At 40.2% G+C, this 24,609-nt stretch overlaps 1 protein-coding gene across 8 annotated transcripts in view; it reads left to right on the forward strand.

Annotated features, from left to right (window-relative positions):
• The window catches only part of GIGYF2 (GRB10 interacting GYF protein 2), a 167,070-nt gene that overhangs the window by 132,186 nt on the left and 10,275 nt on the right, over positions 1-24,609 (forward strand). For all 8 annotated transcript variants that reach the window (XM_077957914.1, XM_077957915.1, XM_015111358.3 and 5 more), the window contains 6 exons: positions 8,895-9,131; positions 15,783-15,905; positions 20,061-20,270; positions 20,384-20,589; positions 21,742-21,896; positions 23,355-23,587. In XM_077957914.1, the coding sequence (XP_077814040.1) occupies positions 8,895-9,131; positions 15,783-15,905; positions 20,061-20,270; positions 20,384-20,589; positions 21,742-21,896; positions 23,355-23,587 (1,164 nt within the window). The remainder of the gene's footprint in view (positions 1-8,894; positions 9,132-15,782; positions 15,906-20,060; positions 20,271-20,383; positions 20,590-21,741; positions 21,897-23,354; positions 23,588-24,609) is intronic.

Below are 24,609 nucleotides of genomic sequence, written 5' to 3' on the forward strand. Positions count from 1 at the left end.
GAATGTGATACTTTCATTGTTTTCTGAAAAAGTTTGTATAAGATTAGAATTATTTCTTCATTGAATACAGGCATACCTCATTTTGTTGTGCTTCACTTTCTTGTGCTTTGCACGTATTTCATTTATTACAAATTGGAGGGCTTGTGGCAGCCCTGCATCGACCAAGTCTGTTGGCCAGCAGCGTGTGCTCACTTTGTCTCTGTGTGACACTTTGGTAATTCTTGCAATGTTTCAGATTTTTTTTACTGTTATATCTGTTACGGTAATCTGTAATAAGTGAGTTTTGATGTCATTATTGAAATTGTTGTGGAGTGCCATGAACTGTGCCCACATAAGGCAGCAAACTTAATCCATACCTATTGTGTATGTTCTGACTACTGACTGGCTATTCTCTGTCTCTCTTCCTCTCCTTGGACCTCCCTATTCACTGAGTCACATCATTATTGAAATTAGACTGATTAATAACCCTATAGTGGCCTCTAAGGGTTCAAGTGAAAGGAAGAGTCATGTCTCACACTTTAAATTGAATGCTAGAAATGATTAAGCTTAGTGAGGAAGGCATGTCAGAAACCAAGATAGGCCAAAGGCTAGGACCCCCTATGCCAGTTAGCTAAGTTGTAAATGCAAAGGAAAAGTTATTGAAGAAAATTAAAAGTGCTACTCCAGTGAACACATGAATGACAAGAAAGCGAAACAGCCTTATTGCTGATATGAGGTAGTTTTAGTGGTCTGGATAGAAGATCAGACCAGCTGCAATGTTCCCTTAGGCCAAAGCCTAATCCAGAACAAGGCCTTAAAACTCTCTTCAATTCTGTGAAAGCCAAGAGAGGTGATGAAGCTGAAGAAGAAAAGTTTGAAGCTAGCAGAGGTTGGTTCATGAAGTTTAAGGAAAGAAGCCATTTCCATAACATAAAAGCACAAGGTGAAGCAGCTAGTGCTGATGTAGAAGCTGCAGCAAGTTATCCAGAAGCCCTACTTAAGATCATTGATGAAGGTGGCTGCACTAAGCAACAGATTTTCAGTATAGATGAAACAGCCTTCTAATAGAAGAAGATATTATCTAGGACTTTCATAGCTAGATTGGAGAAGTCAGTGCCTGGCTTCAAAGCTTTAAAGGACAGGCTGACTCTCTTGTTAGGGGCTAATGCAGCTGGTGACTTAAAGTTGAAGCCCATGCTTATTTACCATTTGAAAATCATAGGGTCCTTAAGAATTATACTAAACCTACTTTGCCTGTACCGTATAAATGGAACAGCAAAGCCTGGATGATAGCACATCTGTTTACAGTGTGGTATATTGAATATTTTAAACTCACCGTTGAAGACCTACTGCTCCTTTCAAAATATTTCTGCTCTTTGACAATGCCGCGAGTCATCCAAGAGCTCTGATGGAGATGTACAAGGAAATTAATGTTGTTTTCATCCGTGCCAATATTCATTCTGCAGCCTATGGATCAAGGATTAATTTTGATGTTCAAGTGTCATTATTTAAGAAATAATGCTCTGTGTACCATGGGTAGTGATTCCTCTGATGGATCTGGGCAAAGTAAATTGAAAACCTTCTGGAAAGGATTCACCATTCCAGATGCCATTAAAGAACATTAGTGATTCATGAGAGGAAGTCAAAATGTCACCATTAACAGGAGTTTGGAAAAAGTTGATTCCCACCCTCCTGGATGACCGTGAGGGGTTCAAGACTTCCGTGGAGGAAGTAACTGCAGATGTGGTGGAAATAGCAAGAGAACTAGAATCAGAAGTAGAGCCTGAAGATGTGACTGAATTGCTATAATCTCGTGGTAAAGTTTGAATGTGTCAGCAGTTGCTTCTTATGGAGTCAGCTACTTTCCATAAGCGAAGAAAGTGGTTTCTTAAGATGGCATCTACACCTGGTGAAGATGTCGTGAACATTGTTGAAATGACAACAAAGGATTTAGAATGTTACATAAACTTAGTTGATAAAGCAGTGACAGGGTTTGAGAGATTGACTCCAGTTTTTTTTTTTTAATTAAGTTTTAGTGTACATGTGCATAATGTGCAGATTTGTTACATAGGTATACATGTGCCACGTTGGTTTGCTGCACCCATCAACTCATCATTTACATTAGGTATTTCTCCTAATGCTATCCCTCCCCCAGCCCCCCACCCCCCAACAGGCCCTGGTGTGTGATGTTCCCTGCCCTGTGTCCACGGGTTGTCATTGTTCAACTTCCACCTGTGAGTGAGAACATGTGGTGTTTGGTTTTCTGTCCTTGTGACAGTTTGCTTAGAATGATGATTTCCAGCTTCATCCATGTCCCTGCAAAGGACATGAACTCATCCTTTTTTATGGCTGCATAGTATTCTATGGTGTATATATACCACATTTTCTTAATCCAGTCTGTCATTGATGGACATTTGGGTTGGTTCTAAGTCTTTGCTATTGTGAATAGTGCCACAATAAACATACGTGTGCATGTGTCTTTATAGTAGCATGATTTATAATCCTTTGGGTATATACCCAGTAATGGGATCACTGGGTCAAATAGTATTTCTAGTTCTGGATCCTTGAGGAATTGCCACACTGTCTTCCACAATGGTTAAACTAATTTACACTCCCACCAGCAGTGTAAAAGTGTTCCTATTTCTCCACATCCTCTCTAGCATGTTGTTTCCCTGACTTTTTAATGATTGCCGTTCTAACTGGCATGAGATGGTATCTCATTGTGGTTTTGATTTGCATTTCTGTGATGATCAGTGATAATGGGCATTTTTTCTTTTGCATAAATGTCTTGTTTTGAGAAGTGTACAAAAGCCAAAATAGACAAACGAGTTCTAATTAAACAGCTTCTGCCCAGCTAAAGAAACTGCCATCAGAGTGAACAGGCATCCTACAGAATGGTAGAAAATCTTTGCAGTCTACCCATCTGACAAAGGGCTAATATCCAGAACCTACAAAGAACTTAAACAAATTTACAAGAAAAAACAACCCCATCAAAAAGTGGGCAAAGGATATGATTGACTCCAATTTTGAAAGAAGTTCTACCCTAGATAAAATGCTATCAAACAGCATCACGTACTGCAGAGAAATCTTTCGTAGAAATTAGAGTCAGTCAATGCAGCAAACTTCACTGATGTCTTATTTTAAGAAATTGCTGCAGTCATCCCAGCCTTCAGCAACCACCACCCTGATCAGCAGCCACCACCCTGATCAGCAGCCATCAACATCAAGCCAAGACCATCAAAAAAGAATACAACTCTCTGAAAGCTCAGGTGATTGTTGCATTTTTTAAGCAACAGATTTTCAATGTAGGTGAAACAGCCTTCTAATAAAAGAAGAGATCATCTAGGACTGTCATAGCTAGAGAGGAGAAGTTAGTACCTGGTTTCCAAGCCTCGAAAGGACAGGCTGACTCTCTTGTTAAGGGCTAATGCAGCTGGTGACTAAGTTGAAGCCAGTGCTCATTTATCATTTTGAAAATCCTAGGGATTTTCAAGGTATAGACATTATTTTTTAAGACATAATGCGGTTGAACACCTAATAGACTACTTTAGAGTATAAACATTTATATGCACCGGGAAACCAAAAGTTTCGTACAACTTGCTTTATTGCAGTCTTCACTCTATTGCAGTAGCCTGGTACTGAACCTGCAGTATCTTCGAGGCCTGCTTGTTTTTGATAGAGTTCACCATTGAGACCATCAGAGCTTAGTGTTTTCTTTGTGGAGAGATTTTTTATAAAGTTCAGTTTCTTTGAATTATGTGGCTAATCAGGTTGTCTTGTCAGTGTTTGTAATCTGTGTCCTTTTAACAAAGTTGTCAAATTCAATAGCACAGTTTTATTCATTGTTATTCTTTTTATGTTTGTTTGGTCTGTAGCAATAGTCCTCCTTTTATTCTGCATATTGGTAGTTTGTGTTCCGTTTATCAATCTGTTGAAAGATTGAACAAAGAACCAACTTTTGACTTTGTTACTTATTTATCTTTTCATTGATTCCTGCCACACAGTTGTTTTCTGTCTTCTACTTTGAGTTGAATTTGCGTGTCTTTTTCTAGTTTCTTAAGACAAAAATTTAGAGAATAAAATTTAAACCTTTCTTCCTTTTTAATAAATACATGTAAAGCAACATTTCTTTCTGAGCACTTCTTTAATTACATGTCACAATTTTTAGTATGTTGCATTTTTATTATTTAGTTTAAAGTACTTTTGAATTTTTTTTGTAATTTCCACTTTGGCTTATGAGTTATTTGAGAATGGGTTATTTAATTTCCAAGTATTTAGGAGCCTTTTCCAGGTAATCTTATTTATATTCTTTTTTTTTTTTTTTTTTTTTTTTTTTTTGAGACAGGGCCTCGTTCTGTCATCTGGGCTGGAGTACAGTGGTATGGTCACAGCTCATTGCAGCCTTTACCTCCCTGGGCTCAGGTGATCCTCTAACCTAAGTCTCCTGAGTAGATGGGACCACAGATGTATGCCACTACATCTGGTTAATTTTTGTATTTTTTGAAGACATAGGGTTTTGCCATGTTTCCCAGGCTGGTCTTGAATTCCCAGGCTCAAGCAATCAGCCCTCTTTGGTCTCCCAAAGTTCTGGGATTACAGGCGTGAGCCATGGTGCCTAGCCGCTTACTTATATTTAGTTCTAACTTAGTTTTATGTTGTAGTCAGAGAACATAATCTGTAAGATCCCAATTTTTAAAAATGTATTGACCCCTTTTGGTTCAGTATATGGCTTGTCTTGGTGAATTATTCCATGTGCATTTGTGGGTGGTTTGTTTGTTTGTTTGTTTGTTTGAGTCCAGGTCTCACTCTGTTGCCCACAGTGAAGTGCAGTGGTGTGATCATAGCTCACTGCAGCCTAGAACTCCTTGTCTCAAGCTATTCTCCCACTTCAGCTTCCAGAGTAGCTGGAACTACAAGTATATACCACCATGCATGGCTAATTTTTTAAAAAGTTTTTATAGAGGTGGAGTCTTGGCTGGTCTGATGGTAGTGAGTTATCAGAATTTATTAAAATTATTAGTGTCACTGAAGTTAGTATATAACCCCCCACTATTAATCTAACTACTTTTTTAAAAAAGGAAAAAAATTTAAAAATATATAGAGTGTGTAGAGATGGGGTCTTGCTATATTGCCCAGGCTGGTCTTGAATTCCTGGCCTCAAACAATCCTCCTGCCTCAGCCCCACAAAGTGCTAGAGTTATAGGCAGGACCTACCAAGCCTGGCCGCCTACATTTGTAAAGAATCCATATTTCTCCATTGTTGAGTGTAGTGTTTCATGAATGACAATTAGGTCAGGGTGGCTGATAACATTTAAATATTTTATATCCTTACTTAATTTTTATCTAGTTGTCATATTGATTCCTGGGAGAGATGCTAAACTTTTTTCAAAATTAGCCATGCATTTTCATCTTAAGAAAACAGATGCTAAAATCTGAAACTGCAGTTTTTGATTTGTTCATTTCTCCCTTTAGATATTAGTATTTGCTCTTGTGTCTTGAGGCTGTGTTATTACTCGCATATACGTTTATATAGTTTTGTCTTCTTAGTGAACCTTTTATTGTTACGAAATGTTCCTATTTACCTCTGATTGTATTCCTTGTCTTAAAGTCTATTAAATTGATGTTAAGGTTGCCATTCTAGTTGTCTTTGGTGTTTGCATGGTATATATTTTTTCATTATTCCATTTTTGTGTATATCTAGTGATTTTTATAATAAAAAATTGTATAAGGAACATTCTGAATGGTAGATTATAGAGATTATGCATTCTGGTTTGTCCCTTTAAAGAGAGAGTTTAGTTCTGGCTGGCACTTACCTTGATGAATTCAGTCTTCAGCATTGTACCACACTCACGGTAGAACAGCAGAAATCTCTAATCTCAGTTACTGAGTTTTTCCAGCTTCCAGCTGCACCTTTTAGCTTGATCCCGAGGTCTGCTTCATGCCTGTAGTTTGTGAGCCAGCCAAGGATTTCCGCAGATTTGGGGGCTCATCTCTTTTCTGGTTCCCTTCCTTCTGATGGTCCCCCTTCCAGATTTTCCCCCAGGTTAATGTCTGCTTGTCTATCCCAGAACTCTCTCTTTAGACCAACAGAACTGCTAGTAATGCTTCGAGTCCCTTGCTGGTGAATGGGGGAGTGCCCTTAGGCAAAACATAAATAAAAATCTTACATGTATTTTTTCAACGGTATGCTTTTTGATTAATAGACAGTTGGCGGGTGGGGAAGGGTATACTCTTCTTTGATTTCTGTCTGGTGTTTGTTTGTTTTTATTGACGGTATCCCACTCTGTCACCCAGGCTGGAGTGCAGTGGTGTGATTATAACTCACTACAACCTTGTATTCCTGGGCTCAAGCGATCCTTCTGTCTCAGCCTCTCAAGTACCTGGGACTGCAGGCACATGCCCCATGCCTGGCTAATTTTTACTTTATGTTTTTGGAGACAGGGGTCTCACTGTATTGCCCAGTGTGGTCTCAAATTCCTGGCCTCACGTGACCCTCTCGCTTCAGCTTCCTTAGTAGTTGGGATTACAGGCGCAAACCACTGGGCCTGGCTCAGTATACCTGTTCTTTTTTTTCTGTTTTTATTTCACTGGTATTTAGTTCAGCTTTTATAATTACGTGTGTGACAGTCCAACCGTGGTACTCTGTCGTTACAAGAAACTAGAACTCCCAAATCATTTTATTTTAATGTTTAAGAACATAGATTTTTTTTATTGATAGACTTTATTTTTAGAACAGTATTAGATTTTCAGAGAAACTGGGAATATAATACATAGAGCTTCCATATTTCCCCTTGCACACAGTTTCCCCTACTATTAATATCTTACATGAGTATGGTACATTTGTTAAAACTGATAAACCAGTACTGGTGGCATTATCATTAACTAACATCCATTGTTTATTGAGATTTTTAAAGCTTTTCCCTAATGTCCTTTTTCTGTTCCAGGATTCCATTCAGAATATCATATTAGCTGGGCACAGTGGCTAACACTTGTAATCCCCACGACTCAAGAGGCTGAGGCAGAAGGATCGCTGAGGCCAGGAGTTCGAGAACATCCTGAGCAACATAGCGAGACCCTGTCTCTACAAAAAAAAAATAATAACTTGTAAAAAAGAGAATATCATATTGCATTTAGCTGTCATGTCTCTTTAGGCCCTTCTTGGCTATGACAGTTTCTTAGACTTTCCTTGTTTTTGATGACCTTGACAGTTTTAAGAAATATTGGTTAGTATGTTATAGGGTACCCCTTGATTGGAATTTATCTGAAGTTTTTCTCATGAACTGTACTGACTCCTTGGCAGTCACTCTGTGCAGTCCACACTTAAGAATGTAGAGTTTTGCTTACTTTTGCCTGTGTTCTAAATTGAGATTTTTTTAGAAACCTGAATTCTATTAGAGATAGATAGCTTCCAAGTTAGATTGTGTGTTGATTCATTCTTTGGTTTATTCATTTAACAGTTAACAACATGTTTAGTTAATGTACTACTTGCTAGTTATTGTGCTTGTTTTCTGGTGGAGTATAAGACTTTTTGGGAAATTATTTCTGTCCTCAAGAAGCACAGCCTATGTGTGTGATGAATACACAAGAAGTAAGCGCCATCATTAGGATACTTTCAGCTCCAAAATAAAAATACCCGTCTAAGGTAGCTTAAATAAATGAAATTGTTGCCTCACACTCTGAGGTGGTCTGCCCATCAGCCTGTTATACACTTGCTTCAGTGACTCAGTGAATGCTATTAAGGATTGACAGCCTTTGCGTACTCCTCCTCTGCTATTTCCTGGTGTGTTGACTTTTGAGTTCAGATGTTTCATGTCATGGTTAAGAGTTTTGGATATCACACTGTTTGCAACCTGTATCCATATAGGGAATGGTCCTTCTCTCATGCTTTCTTCCTTTTATCTGGGAAAAATTTCTTCCTTAGAGGTCTCCCAGTAGACATCTCTTTGACCCCAATTGGATCACATGGCTACCCCTAGTTACACTGGGAGCTTAAAAGCAAAATCTGACATTTTAAACCTCTGATGTGGCAGGAGGCTTTGTCTACAAGGAAGAAGCCTGACAAAGGTAGTGGTTGTTGAACAGGTAGAAGCAGGAGCTGCCATAGGTGGACTAGAAGCAAATAGATAAGGACAGGGTATAGTTGACCTTAATCAAAAGGCAAAGGTGAAGTATACCTCCTAAAGGCTAGGCGAGTCTCCGAGTGGCTGACTTCTCTCTGACCTACGCTTTAGAGAATGAAGCAGAGGAATGTGATATGGGTAAGACAAAGCATTGCAGGCACAGCAGACAGACTGCACAGATGAAGGGAATTTCTTAGTGAAATGAGTTTCGCGGGGCACAATGGAATGGTTTTGAGGGAAGGAAGCAGAAGGAAAATGAGCCCAGGTGAGGGCAAATGTAGTAGATGGTGGAGGACTGCTTGAGGAGAGATGTTCTGAAGGGCCTATAAGCCACAAGGGGCAAGAGCCAGGGATGGAATTCTGTGGTCTTGGAAAGTTGCTTTGGTTCCAGAACTGGCTGATGCTTTCATGGTAATCAGCATCCTTACAAGGTATTGGTAGCTCTTAGCGCTCAGCACCCTGAAAGGCTTGCTCACCTCAGATGTTGAAGCAGTGTTTCCAGGAGACTTTCTTGCAGTTGATGGTGAGCTGCCTCGAGATCAGGGCTTTGACTGCACATGTTTAAAGTGGTAGTCCTTTAATTAAAATTTCGTCCTGTAAGCATACCAGGCCTTTGTGGCTACTATGAATATATTTTAAAAGAAAAGTTACTTCTACCTTGCGTCATCATGAACAGAGTTTCTGCTTTCTCTGTCATTTCTATAGCCATTTGACAGAAGCTTTCAAAAGTGAGTCAGATTTTTTCCCCCCACAATTAATAAAATTTTTATCTCTTTAATTTTTCCTTCTGGAAAGGAAGAGGAGGCTGCAAAATGGGCCCGGGAAGAAGAAGAAGCCCAGCGTCGATTAGAGGAGAACCGGCTGCGGATGGAAGAGGAGGCAGCCAGACTCCGGCATGAGGAAGAAGAAAGGAAGAGGAAGGAGCTGGAGGTCCAGCGGCAGAAGGAGTTAATGCGCCAGAGGCAGCAGCAGCAGGAGGCTCTCCGGAGGTTGCAGCAGCAGCAGCAGCAACAACAACTGGCGCAGATGAAGGTAAAGCCCGAGGCATCAACCTTAGGAGCTCCTTGCTAACATTTTTTAGTTAGGTAGGTGCTGGCTGTACCAGTAGAAGTAAAACTGTACTTTCTTTCTTTTTTTTATATTAAAGTATTTGAAATTATTTATTTATTTTTGAGACTGGTACTTACTCCCATCACCCAGGCTAGAGTGCAGTGGCATGATCTTGGTTCACTGTAACCTTGACTTCCTGGGCAGCTCATATGATCCTCCCACCTCAGCTTCCCCAATAGCTGAGACTACAGGCGTGCGCCGCCACACCTAACTAGTTTTTTATATTTTTAGTAGAGATGGTGTTTCACTATGTTTCCCAGGCTTGAACTTCTGGACTCAAGCAGTCTGCTCACCTCAGCCTTCCAAAGTGCTGGGATTACAGGCGTGAACCACTGTGCCCGGCACTTTATCATTGAATATTACTACTTTGGTTTTTTGATCATCAATAAGATACATAATGCACGTACTTTAAATGAGAGTGGAGTAAACAAGAGGATAGGACATGAGCAACAATTTGTTGCAGACAAAACGTGTAAATCTGTTTGGTTCGTAAATTTAATGTGGCCCAGTAAACACCAGAGTGCCTATTCTGTACCAGTTCAGCACTGCTGAGACAAAGATAAATGAGACAAGGCAGTTGCTCCCAGAGAGCTCACAAACTTAAAAATATAGTCATGTAAACATTCATATGTGTAAATGGGAACTAGAATATAGGGCTTGAAACAGAGTTGGCCATGGGCATTTATTGAAAGTTACATTAAGAGGTGATATATACAAAGTGTTGTTTTAAGGAGGATTCAAAACTTTTTTTTTTTTTTTTTTTTTTTAATAAGGAGAAAGTGAATACTGGGTAAACACAGCCCAGTAAAGAGGCTATGTTGGTGCTGGTGTGAATGAATAGGAGAGGCCAGCAGGAGGGAGCTGGCCTGATAGCAGTCAGCAAGACTTAATTACTCTCTGGAGCTGAGGGAGGAAGGCAGAAGCTGGGGTGCCTGCCAGAATAAGTTTCAGGACTGAGAAGATAGTGGAACTGTTGATGGAATTGGAGTAATTGGGAAGGGAGGAGCAGATTTATGGCAGGTTCTGCTAACTTCATGCTGGGTCTGCAGTGAGCAGTAAGGCTTAGTGTCCCCTATCTTCAAGGAACTCACAGGTTAGACATGTAAACCAGAAAGTAGAATATAGTATGGTGAATGTAGTGGGAGAGGTGGCATGGAGTCAGTCATTCTCAGAGTTCCGTCACTTGGGAACTTGTGAGATGTGCAGATTCACACCCCAGACCTATTGAATCAGAACCTCTAGGGGTAGAACTGAGAAATCTTGTATTTAAACAAACCCATGCTCTCCAAAATGTGAGAACCACTGTCCATCTGGGAAGTTCGGAAAGGATTCTTGAAAAAAAGGTAACTTCCAAACTGAGTCTGGCTTTCAGCATTTTTACTATGATATGTCTGTTTATGAGTCTCCTTGTGTTTAATCTACTCAGAAGTCATGGCACTTCCTGAATGTGTAGATTAGTGTTTTTCCATAAAGTGGAGAAGTTTTTAGCCATTATTTCTTCAGTTCTATGTTCTGTTCCTTTCTCTGTCTCCTTCAGGCACTTGAGTGATGCTTATGTTGATGTACTTCATGCACTTAGTGGTGTCTCATTTCTCTAAGGCTCTCTTCAGTTTTCTTCATGTTCTTCTCTCTGTTCTTTGTCTAATCTGTATTGATCTATCTTTAAGTTTATTTCTTTCTTTTGCCAGTTCAGATGTACTGTAGTGTACCTCTAGTGATTTTTTTTTAACTAAAAAATTTTTATATATATTTAGGGCATACAAGTGTAGGTTTCTTAATTGCATATGTTACATAGTGGTGAAGTCCAGGCTTTTTGTGTACTTATCTCCTAAATAGTGAGCATTGTATCCAGTAGGATACTGGATTGTTCACCCCTTACTTACCTCCTATTCTCCCAGCTTTTGGGGTCTCCAGTGTCCATTATTCCACTTCATATGCCTATTTGTATCCACTGTTTAGCCCCCACTTATACGTGAGAACATGTAGTATTTGACTTTCTGTTTCTGGGTTACCTTACTTAGGATAATAGTCTCCAGTTCCATCTGTGTTGCTGTGAAAGACAAGATTTCATTCTTTTTTGTGGCTGAGTAGCACTCCATGCTTTATGTAAACACCATATTTTCTTTATCCAATCCTCCATTGATGGGCAGAGTTTTTAATTTCAGTTATTATACTCCAGAATTTCCTTTTGGTTTCTTAAAAAATGTCATCTATGTCTTTATCAGTCTTCTTTATTTGGTGTGACACTGTCATCATGCCTTCCTTTACTACTTTAGTCATAGCTTTCTTAGGTTCCCTGAAACAGCTTTTATAACATATGTGAAGTCTTTGTTAAGTCTGACATCTTGTTCATTGTCACAGGCAGTTTTTGTTGCCTGCTTTTTTCCCCAGTGTATAGGTTGTACTTTCCTGTTTCTTGCATGTCTCGTAAGTTTTTATTGGCAGCTGGACTTTTTGATAATGTCTTTTAGCGACTCTGGGTATTTCCATCCACCCCTCCCAGCTTGATGTTCTTGTTTGTTTATTTGTTTTGTGACTGGATAGATTATTTTAGTGGAGTCCAACTCTCCCCTCCTCCCCCCGACCATGTTGAAGACTTTGCTGTTGCCCATGCTGGGAGTACAGCACTGGGTGTGCCCAGAGTGACTCCGAGGTGACATTGGGTTTGGCAGGGCTCTCTTTGATTGTCTTTTCCACACTCAGCTATTTCACTCCACTTATTGCTAGCCGATTGCTCTGTTGTTCTTAACCCGTTTCCTGTTTGCCCTGAGAATATTCCTGGTGGTGCATGTGGCTGCAGCGCTGACCCTGAGGTAACTCTCGGATTACAGTCCTAACCTTACCCCTAAATGCTTTTCAGAGAATTACATCCAAACAGCACTGATGCAGTTAGGACAGCTTGTTGGAACAGAAAACAGATGCCAAATGATCTAGAAAAAAAAAAACCTGCGAGTTAGCTCTGGGTAAACGCTGCAGCTGCACATGCTGCCAGCAAATATTCTCGGGGCAGATGGGAAATGGGTTAAAATTGTCCTGGGCTGGGTGCAGTGGCTCACACCTATAATCCCAGCACTTTGGGAGGCCGAGGCTGGTGGATTGCTGGAGCTCAGGAATTCAGGACGAGCCTGAGCAACATGGTGAAACTCCATCTCTACCAAAAAAAAAAAAAAAAAAAAAACAAAAACTTACTCAGGCATGGTGATGTGTGCCTGTGGTCCCAGCTACCTGGGAGGCTGAGGTGGGAAGATTGCTTGAGCATGGAAGACGGAGGTTGTAGTGAGCCAAAATCACACCACTGCACTCCAACCTGGATGACGGAGTAAGACCCTGTCTCCAAAAAAAAAAAAAAAAAAGTCCCTTGGAACATACACTGACAGACTGATCCACTTAAATTCAGGTTTCTTTGAAAAAATAGCTCCTGAGGTCTATATATGAAATTTGTTTTGACTCCAGGAGGATTTCTTCCAGTTTTCTTTAGTTTTCTCAGATAAGGTAGCAGCCTCCTACAGTTTAACCTGTATCTCCTATGAATCTACCCGTCTCCTTCCAATTGCCTTTTACCCCAACTTCTACTGTTTCTGAAAACACCATTAGGCTTGAACTCCTCCACTATCTGTTGCAAATAAAGTCACTTCCTTTGGGAAGAAACCTGGAGCTTTCTGTTTTCTACCTGTTTCCTACACTCCTACCCTCAGACAAAAATCTCTCAGTCAGCTCTGGAAGTGGGCACAGTGGTCTGCTTTCCTCTAACATTTGCTGAAGGGTGAGCAGAATAGTAGCCTCAGGTCTCCTTGGCTTGCTTCTCCTGGTGACTTGGCCCAGCCAGCCCTATTGGTGATCACGGCCCTAGTGTTGGTGTTGCTGTGGTCAAGAGTTTCCATCCTATGAGTGGGGCTGGGCACAAGAAGAGAGCCCCCACATCAGTTGCACTTGTTTGGAGCTTAGCATTTGTCACAGGTAACTGGCATCAGGGTGAGACACACTGATGTGCTTTTCCCAGGAAGAAAGCCTACTGACTGATGACTGGGAGGAGAAGGGAGCCGTGTCTTGACTGTACCAGTCTAGAATGGAGTTTCTGTCTCATTAAGCTGAGAGGAGAGAAGGAGAGAGTAGGTCTTGGTTTAAGTATCACAAACTCTTGCTGTTCTTACTGAGTTTTAGCAAATACTCTTGAATAAACTTTTTTTTTTTTTTCCCATTTGCTTTATGTCCTTAGGAATATTACCAGAGACTTTATTTATTTTTTTGAGACAGGGTCTGGCTCTGCTGCCCAGGCTGGAGTGCAGTGGCACGATCTCGGCTCTCTGCAACCTCCGCCTCAGCGATCTTCCTGCCTCAGCCTCCCGAGTAGCTGGATTACAGGTGTGCGCCACCACACCCAGCTACGTTTTTTTTATTTTTAGTAGAGATGGGGTTTTGCCATGTTGGCCAGGCTGATGTCAAACTTCTGACCTCAAGTGATCGCCTGCCTCGGCCTCCCAGAATGCTGGGATTACAGGTGTGAGGCCCTGCTGCCAGTCAGAGAGTTTAAATGATTATTTTAAAAATGATCTTCACCAGTTTTGCCAGGGAGCAGGTCCACGCAGCTCCTCATGCTGTCATTCTGACAGTGAAACAGTTATTTCTTAAAGCAAAACCAGTGTTGAAATGTAAGGTAGCAATGTCAGGGCAGAACAAGAATATAGTTTCAAAAATCAGTGAAGGATATTAGACATTCAGGGGTCCCTGTTTTCTTTTGATTTGTCAAAAGTTTGTTCTGAGAAGCATGATTGACACACTGCAGTTCTCCTGAGTGGGCATTATAGGGTGATGGTTGGGCTGGTAAGTGTCATGAGGCAATGTTGAAAGAGTTCTGGGATATTATTTCCAATATACAAGGAAGATTTAAGGAAAATGAAAGCTATCAACAGACATAAGTCTATATAAGGAATACTTAAGTTTGGTCTGCAGTTACCTTAGAGAGCAGACCTATGAAATATGGAGTATGTACTTTGTGTGTATATATACCTAGAGAGAGAGCGTGTGTGTGTGTGTGTGTGTGTGTGTGTGTGTGTGTGTGTGTATGTGTGTGTATAGAGAGAGAAATAGAGAGTAGGGCCAGGGAGGAGGAGAGAATAAATATATATTGGCACAGCAATAGGAAGATTCTCAGAGGTGCCCGTGAGGATAGATGGCTGTTTCTGGAGGCATTGCCTCTATTCCTGGTGCTGACTGAGTTCTGCTGAAGCGGGCTTGAAAGATTGTTTCCTGGTTATCATGGGGTGACGCATCTACTGTGATATTAGACAGCATCAGTGGTTACTGGCTGCATCAGAATGATTAAAATATGCTGATTCTCCTGCCTTCCCTTCTGATCTTCTGATTGATTAGGTGTGGTGGAGCCAGGGCCTCTACATTTTTATAGGTCCCTTCAGGTTATGCTGCCAGTTTGAGATCTACTGCCTTACTTGATCTTGATAGTGCCTTCAAATGAGTCATTTCCTATGGAGAAAAAGTTAATTTTTGCTCAGTTTTGCCTCTCAACACCTCCCTCTGCACCCCTCCCCAACCCCAGGGCAGGTGCATTTTGAGAGAATTGCCCTATTGTCTATCTTATTGGCCAAAAAATGTTAAGGGTTGATTATGTTCAGTAGTGTTGAAGACATTCATTTGATGAGTTGTTTGGCAATATCAGTGGTGGTTTAAACTGTTTATACCTTTTATCCTATCAGTAGCCACTGTTACAGATTTCTGCTGTAGGTCCATTCTTTTGGGGGACTATTTGGGATTTTTTTTGTTTTGATCTATATGCGTGTATTATTTTTATTAAACACATTTTTTAAGTCTGGTTAGGTTTCTTTTTTATTGTGTTTACTTGTTTGATGCCTCAGTATTAAAAGTGTATCTTTTTCTGGCCAGGAAGAGCAAGGGTTTCTCTGAGAATAATCAGGCTTTGAGAATATTGAAATATTCAGGACCCAGATATTTATACTCTATTTTAGTCAATAATCTTAAGGGATGGGAAAAATAAAATTATTGATTAAAAGCAGCTTAATGCTCATGACTAGAAGCTACAGCCTAGTTAACAGTGGCTCCCTTTCATAAAGGCTGATCAAGAACTATGCCAGCATCTCTCATGAGATGAGAAATCTCACGGTGCTACCCTCAGAAATCATGCCCTTAACCCTTTCACTGGACAGCAGCATATCATGTCCTTTGTTGCTTTTGTCAGTTAAAAAATCCTTAAGCCAATTTAGTGATTCTTTTGTTTACTCCTCTTTATGGTTGTATATTGCTGTTTATGTCAGTACCAGATGTAACAAATTTGTTGTCACCAAGTGTTAGATCAAATATAAGTGTATATGTGTATTATAAGTTGTTTTAAAATAAACAGGTTTGGAGCAGTGACAAAAACTTAAGCAAAAGGAGCTGAGAGGATAGTAAGTAAAAGCAATGAAGAAGGAAATTTGAATTGAATGTGGTAAATGGAGTTGAGAGAAATGCATTTGTTCTGGGTGTACATAATGCATTATTGCTTCTTTGTTTCCTGTCCACATTTCCTCATGAACTTTCCTGCCTTCCCTTTTTTGTTAGCTTCCCTCTTCTTCAACATGGGGCCAGCAGTCCAATACAACAGCATGTCAGTCCCAGGCCACCCTGTCGTTGGCTGAAATCCAAAAACTAGAGGAAGAACGAGAACGGCAGCTTCGAGAAGAGGTAAAATTTTAAAGTAAAAGGGATCTAGTCAAGCAATGTTCCAGAATATCTAGTGTGCATTATGGATTAGTGGTTACTGAGGACAGTTACTGTCAGAATTGTTGTGTGTCTGAATTGGACTTTCATTATTAAACTTCATCTCATAATTTGGTTACCCTAGCAAATGTGAAGTATCTCATAGGAATAGCATGAAGATTGAGAGATTGAGTAACATAACTGTCAGTTTTCTTAAGCATTTTACTGTAGTTTTTGAGAAGACCTCGTAAATAAAAGTGCATGGGTTGTTCAAAATTGTGGGTGAGTTGTGTGCAGATAATCTTTTTTAAGTCTGATGTCTAGAAAGTAGAATATATTTTTCTCCAAAGACACTGGGTTCCCTGACTAGTCTAGAAAAATATGACAGAAATAAAGTACCTCTGCTTTTAAGTGTATGTCCTGCAGTTTATCATTAGGGAAAGAAGGATACAAAAGAGTGTAAAAGGGAAGGGGAGTAACACAGCTTTTGACAGAGAGGAGAAAGTGAATAATTCATAGTTTGGTTCATTATGCCATTTGGTACCTCATTCATTCATTCATTCATTCAACACATGCTTACTGAATACCTACCTACTTACTTAAGGTCTGGGGATATAGCTGAGTCTAAAACAGGCAAGATTTTCTGCATTCATGAAGCTGACCCTCTGGTTGAGGAGAGAAAAGTAGAAAATATAGCGTATGAGAGGTTGATAAGTGTCAGAGAGATAACAAGGGAAGGTGGGTAGGGAGAGTGTTGGGAATCAGGGGTGGTGATGGTGTGGTGGATTGTCCAGATTTAGGTAGTGTGGTCTGAGAGGGCCTCTGAAAAGGTGACATAATATAGCAGAGTCCTGAAGAGTATTTATGTGGATATGATTTGAGGTAGAGCTGTCAATTTGTTAGAGAATGTAAGTTGTCATTTTTGGATTTGGGTCATGTGGTTTACTGAAATTAGGAGGGCTTTGGATACACAAGGAGAAGTGGAAATTATCTATATGTGTTTACCATGTAGTGTGTTTGAAGTCATCCAATAAGAGAAGATGTTTCTTCACACTTGAAGATGACCTTATTTCCTACCTTTATTTAAAAAAAAAAAAAAGGATTGAACTTTCTCTGGAATCATCTTTCTCTAAAAGGTTATCAACAAATGGATGCAGAACAGAGTATATCTCTCCCTTCATGGCTAAAAATTATTCCACTGATTTTGGTCCCTACCAAATGAAAATATAATAATAGTGGTGATGACAAGGAATCCCAGGTCTCCTCCCGCCTGCCAGAAGTTAATAATTATTTCATTTGTATTTTATTTTTCTTTTTTTCCTTTTAGAGACTGAGTCTCGCTCTGTCACCCAGGCAGGAGTGCAGTGGCGCAATCTCGGCTCACTGCAACCTCCACCTCCTGGGTTCAAGTGATTCTCCTGCCTCAGCCTCCCAAGTAGCTGGGATTACAGGCACTTGCCACCACCACCAGCTAATTTTATTTTATTTTATTTTAATTTTATTTTATTTTATTTTTTTATTTTTAGTAGAGATGGGGTTTCACCATGTTGGCCAGGCTGATTTCAAACTCCTGACCTCAAGTGATCCACCCGCCTCAGCCTCCCAAAGTGTTGGGATAACAGGCATGAACCACCGTGCCCAGCCTTCATTTGTATTTTCATTTAATTTTCTTGGAACTTTTAAGTCTTCCCATACCCTTCATAAGGGTGCCTCTTAATACATATTTCTTACATAGAAAAACCTAAGATAATTTTATTTCATTGTCATCCCTGGAGGCATCCTTTCTGGGGGCCTCTAACCTGTTCTAATCTGGACACTCTCAGCTTGCTACATAGCTGCTGTTTTATTTTTCTTGGGTTCTTGTTATTTACATGTTTCTCCCAGGACTGATTTTTACTTTCTCATGTTTTTTCTCCCATTTTCCATCTCTGTGCGTTTATCTTTTTTGATAAAGTCTCGCTCTGTCTCCTGGGCTGGAATGTAGCTAGGACTACAGGCGTGTGCCACCATGCCTGGCTAATTTAAAATTTTTTTTTTTTTTTAAGACAGGTGTCTTTTTTTTTAAGACATTACCCAGGCTGCCCTCAAAATCCTGAGCTCAAGCGATCTTCCCACCTTGGCCTCCCAAAGTGTTGGGATTATAGGCACGAGCCACTGCACCCTGCCCGTTTTATCTTTTCTATGGGGCATTTTCTCAGTTTTACCTCCAGTCCTTCTATTGGGCTTCTCCTCTTAGAAACAGGGTCTTGCTCTGTCACCCAGGCTGGAGTGCAGTGGTGTGATGGTAACTCACTGTATTCTTGAACTCCTGAGCTCAAATGATTGTCCTGCCTAGGCTTCCCTAAATGTTGGGTATTACAGGCATGAGCTACCACACCCGGCCATGTTGAGCTTTTAATATGTGCTATCTTATATCAAACGTCTGTGAGTCCTTATTTTGTTCTTTTAAGTATTTTTATAGCCTTTTATTCTTGTTTCATTGAATACAGCATCTTATCTCTCTAAGGTTATTACTTACTGATAGCTTCTTAAAAAGCCAACTCCTATTTTCCTGTTCTCTTATTTCTATTTCTGCTGAATTATTTTTGTTTGTTTTTGTCTTTGGCTTTTATGTTAGAAGTTTATGTCAAATGTTAGGTAATTCTGGGCTGTTTGTTCCTATTTACAAATAAGGCACTCAAAAGCTGATTGGAGATTCTGGTATGTGCAGCACCTTGATGGACTTTCCTGTAATCGTTTCTGGCTGGGTTGTTCTGTTGGGGACGTCCACCCCCCACCCCTGCCCCAATTTGTTGGTACCTACCTATAGGTGTGTTTTCTTGTCAAGCTGGTTGGCTTCCCCACAGGATAATGTGCCAGTCTGGTTTGGCTTCTTCAGACAGGGAATGTTCAATTTTCTGCTGTGTTGAGGGAGAGTGAATTGCCTAACTGCGTAGAGTGCAGGAGGCAATTTGGAGTCTTACTGCTTCTTTTTACAGCCTTTCAGCCAGTCTTCCTCTGTTGGAGAGACTCAGCACGTCCAGTTTCTGAGCCTTCTTTATGAATCTGCCTGTTTCTGAGCTCCTTTACTTAGATTTTAATTTATTGGATCTGTTACATTGGTTCTCATTATTTATCTGCTTTTCAGATTTTAAAAAATCTGTTCTGTTTTCTTTGTCCTTATGGGTTTATGCTGTGTGTGTGTGTGTGTGTGTGTGTGTGTATGTGTGTGTGTGTGTGTGTGTGTGTATGTGTGTGTGTGTGTGTGTGTGTGTATGTGTGTGTGTGTGTGTGTGTGTGTATAAATTGTCATTTTGGTGGGGGTTTTAGGAAGTAAACATGTGTTTTATTTCTATGCTTAACCAAAGGCCTACTTAATTTTTAAGAAGTAATTCTGGCCGGGTGCAGTGGCTCACGCCTGTAATCCCAGCACTTTGGGAGGCCAAGTTGGGTGGATTACGAGGTCAGGAGTTCGAGACCAGCCTGACCAACATGGTGAAACCCTGTCTCTACTAAAAATACAAAAATTAGCCAGGCATGGTGGCAGGTGCCTATAATCCCAACTACTCAGGAGGCCGAGGCAGGAGAATCACTTGAACCTGGGAAGTGGAGGTTACAGTGAGCTGAGATCGTGCCATTGCACTCCAGCCTGGGTGACAGAGTGAGGCCCTCTCTCCAAAATAAATAAATAAATAAAAAGGTAATTCTGAGGCCAGGCACGGTGGCTCATGCCTGTAATCCCAGCACTTTGGGAAGCCGAGGTGGGTGGATCGCTTGAGGCCAGGAGTTCAAGACCAGCCTGGCCAATACGGTGAAATCCCATCTCTACTAAAAATACAAAAAATTAACCGGGCATCGTAGCTTGAACCTGGGAGGCAGAGGTTGCAGTGGGCTGAGAGTGTGCCACTGCATTTCAGCCTGGGTGAAAGACTGAGACACCGTCTCAACAACAAAAAAAGAAGTAATTTTGCATTTGATGTTTTTATTCTCCTTTTTAATACTGTTAGCGATTTACATTTTTATTTGCAACAGCAGAATTTAATCCCATCAAGTTAATTTTATGTAGCTACTATGTGTTTGTATTCCATTTAGTATACTGGATATTTATAACTATTATCTAAAAACAAGAATCCTCAGCTAGGTTTTATTTTCATGCAACAGCAAAGGCGCCAGCAGAGGGAGTTGATGAAAGCTCTCCAGCAGCAGCAGCAGCAGCAACAGCAGAAATTGTCAGGTTGGGGGAATGTCAGCAAACCTTCAGGTACCACGAAATCTCTTCTGGAGATCCAGCAGGAAGAGGCCAGGCAAATGCAAAAGCAGCAGCAGCAGCAGCAGCAGCACCAGCAACCAAACAGAGCTCGTAACAATACGGTGTGTGCATTTTCCTAAGCTGTCGTTTTATGGACTAGTATTATCTTTTCTGACTGTCTTTTTATCTTTTTAACATGATTAACGATAATCATTTTTCTCTTTTTCTTTAACAGCATTCCAACCTGCACACCAGCATTGGGAATTCTGTTTGGGGCTCTATAAATACTGGTCCTCCTAACCAGTGGGCATCTGACCTAGTCAGTAGTATTTGGAGTAATGCTGACACTAAAAACTCCAACATGGGATTCTGGGATGATGCAGTTAAAGAGGTGGGACCTAGGAATTCAACAAATAAAAATAAAAACAACGCCAGTCTCAGGTAGGGCTCAAAATGACCACACCTATGCACCTTGGTTGGTTGGGAGGTGAGGATGGAGGAAGTTTGATGTTGGGTGGGCAGGAAAAGGTAGTTATTTAGTTTTTACTTACCGTTTTCATCTGTGTTCAAGCACATGCAGTCATAATTATGGTGATTGCTTTCTTCCCCATAGAAACATATTCGTATTATTTCTTGGGGCTCCTTCTGCTGAGCACTTATTCTATCGCCTAGCACATGGTAACCACTTAATAAATATTAGGAATAGTATAATGTTTTTGTTGTGTTGTTGAACATTTCTCCAAGGTATTCTTTAGATACCTTAGCATTTTTCCTAAATTTGTATTTTTAAGTGATTCATACTATTAATATGAGTATTATAAAATACCTCTGTAGTGACCTTAAACCTATTTATTTTTATAAGTTAGTTACATTTTCATCTTCATCTTTCTTTCCTCAGTATACAGTGTTGTTGAACGAGCATGGGTTTTAGTGTTAAATACATGAACTCAAATCCCAGCACTACCACTTATTAGCTGTGTGACCTTGGGCAAGAGGGAACCTCTTTGGGCCTCAGTTCCCTCATCGGTAAAATGAAGATAATAATAACAACTTTATGCATGTAATTGCAAAGATTAAATGAATACATGATAAGTAGTAAGTGCCTGGCACATAGTAACTACTTAATAAATGGTAGTGTTGTCAGATTGTTTCTTCTTGATTTAGGGCCTAACATATGAATATAGGACAATAAATTTTTGTTAGTTTATTGAGCATCTTTGCCAGGCACTGTGCTATAGGCCTTTTCATACAATATCTATTACTTATGATAACCCAAAAAAGTGTTAGTACCATTTTACAGATGAGGAGACTGAGGCTTAGTAAAATTAAACAACTTACCTAAGGACACATAGGAAGAATTTCATCCTTTTTTCTAAATAGATGCCCTTTATCCAGAAATTAAGATATATTAACTGAGACTAGATGTTAAGGGTATATCCAATCCAAATATTTGAATTTTTTTCTTTTTTGGAGCCAAGCATTGGATTACTGGACATCCATCCAGTGTTGCCAAGACATTATTTATGGTGTTGTGCTATAATCATATAGTAACAGTTTCTGGGAATATAATATCGCCCTATTGTTTTGCTTTAGTAAATCTGTAGGTGTGTCTAACCGGCAGAATAAGAAAGTAGAAGAAGAAGAAAAGTTGCTGAAGCTCTTTCAGGGAGTAAATAAAGCCCAAGATGGATTTACCCAGTGGTGTGAACAGATGCTTCATGCCCTTAATACGGCAAATAACTTGGATGGTAAGAATTGGGGAGGGAAACCCGGCATGTGGAATGACAGAGCAGGACCCACAGAGAGGCTGGCAAATTTGAACAGTGGTCCAGAAGTCAAAAGATGAAATCTAAGGAGATCAACTCCTGCACCTGCCGTGGGAACTTGACTCTTTAATAGTATTACTTGTGAGAAAAGTCTAGTAATACTAAACTCAAATAGGTTATTGGTGGTTGTCAAAAATTAAATGCCATCTTAGACTGCCTTAATGATACACAGGACAGAGGAGGTCTTAGTTCCATACTGTTCATTTTATGGGGAACATTGCCAGCTATGTCAGGTTAAAAAAAAGTAACTGTCATGCTGGAGACAAAGGTCAACCTGGACAGGTGATGGCTGAGGTGATGTGACATCATTCCCTTTCTACCTTTTGGGGAGGGAGTGGGAATTGTGATAAAGCAAGTACACTTATTTTGTGTGAGGTAAAACTAGGACCAATGTGCAGAAGTGAAAAGGCTTTGGCACAGTTTAGAGAAAAACTTGCTGATGGTTAGCTGTTTACAAACAGAACTGTCTCCCATCCCTGAATGTTTGAAGAGAGACTGGTCATGTCAGGATTCCCATAACTAACAGGCTGAGTTGATTAGTCCACCTCTGATACCCTGTCTAAAACCAAGAAACTGTGAAAAACAGCAGTAAAGGATTTAAAGGGTTCTTTTGCAGCAGTGTAACAATATCTAATGATTTAAAAGTCTACAGAGAAAACAATTTTAAATAACAGTAATGGCTGCCATGCATTAAGCACCTACCATGTGCTAGGCACGCTCTTGAAGTTAACATGTAGTATCCCAGTTATTTGATTAGCAGTGATTTTTGAAGATACCTTTACAAGATAGGTGATATTATCCCCATTTTATAAATTAGGAAACAGAGGCTCAGAATGGTTAAATAACTCATCAAGGTCACACAGCCAGCAAATTTCGGAGTCAGGTTTTAAACCCATGTTTGTCTAACTCTGATACTCATGCTTTTCTCCTATAACACACACTGCTTACATTTTCCATTTGATTTCTCTCTAAAAAAAATCTCAGTGGATTGAAAGTTCCAGGAGGATATAGCTGTTTTCTTTAGTATATGTTGTAGTGCCTGGCACACATCATAGGAGTTAATAAATACTTATTGAATTTGGGGATTTTTAAGGAAAGAATGAATCCCCAAATTACTTCAGCCTTAGTCAAATAACTGTTTCAGTCGGTGTAACATTCAGTGAAATTAAACATGTGATATGGGTGTTATGATCATAGTGTTTTTTTCATTTCTGTAGGGTAGATTAAAGAATATTTAAACACAATTGCTGCATACTTATCAAGTTGCTGTCGTTAATGTTTGATTAGGTATAAAGATATATTAAAAATGGAAACTGATTTTTATATGTTCTCTTTCATTATTTCATTGTTACCCTTGTCTTCTCCCCTCCCATTTTGCAGTTCCCACATTTGTTTCTTTCCTGAAAGAAGTAGAATCTCCTTATGAGGTCCATGATTATATCAGGGCCTATTTGGGAGATACTTCTGAGGCCAAGGAGTTTGCCAAGCAGTTCCTTGAGCGCCGTGCCAAACAGAAAGCCAACCAGCAGCGGCAGCAGCAGCAGCAGCAGCAGCAACAGCAACAGCCACCACAGCAGCCACAGCAGCAGCCGCAACAGCAGCCGCAGCAGCAGGTATAAAGTAGTGTAGTGTATGCAGTACCTCTGAGGATTAATACCTTTAGATGTTGAGTAACCCAAGAAATGAAAATTAATACAAAGGTACCATTTTTGTATATCCAGTAACCATGCTTTTAAAAATGTGTAGACTTCATATTTTCAAATTATTTGTCCAGATACCTTTGTGTATCTCCCAAATAGCAAGTTACGACCATTCATTTTACACTAGGTTTACCAGTTGCATTTTTCTTGGTTCGTATTTGTGTCATAGTTAGATTGCACATTTCAACGTGTCAAACCCATAGATCTGGTTTTGAAAAGTTAAAACTTAAAATGTTGAATTCTCCAGTGTTCAGGATGCACTGTACTCAGTACTGACAACACTGCAGCATGCCAGATACTTCATGTTGCTGGGGATGTAAAAGATACAGCAATGATTCTCATTATTCACAGTAGTTACATTCTGTAAAGTCCCCATGAACACTGAATTTGAGCAAATACTGAACCATTGCTCCTAGGGGATATATAGGGTTAGGTTCCCATAAACCTCTAGTCACAACATTTTCCTCACCTGATCAGTACATAATCTTGTTTTGTGTGTGTGTCTTTTTAAAGACACCTCATTTCATATATGTTGATTCATTAATATTGAGCTCACAACCAATAGCACTACTATTCCTGCCCAAATGAAGCTTATCCAGCACACATATTTTCTTCCTAAGGCACCTCACAGCCTTCCTGTACTTAGGAACACCAACCAGTTCCTCAGCGCTATAGTTGAGGGCCACTTTAAACAGTGAAATCTGGTGGCTCATGCCTGTAATCCCAGCAGTTTGGGAGGCCGAGGTGGGTGGATCATGAGGTCAGTAGTTCAAGACCAGCTTGGCCAACATGGTGAAATACCGTCTCTACAAAAAATACAAAAATTAGCCAGGCATGGTGATGTGCTCTTATGGTCCCAGCTACTCAGGAGGCTGAGGCAGGAGAATTGCTTGAACCTGGGAGGCAGAGGTTGCAGTGAGCCAAGATCTCGCCAC

This window comes from Macaca mulatta, chromosome 12 (assembly GCF_049350105.2).
Source record: "Macaca mulatta isolate MMU2019108-1 chromosome 12, T2T-MMU8v2.0, whole genome shotgun sequence".
NCBI lineage: Eukaryota > Metazoa > Chordata > Mammalia > Primates > Cercopithecidae > Macaca > Macaca mulatta.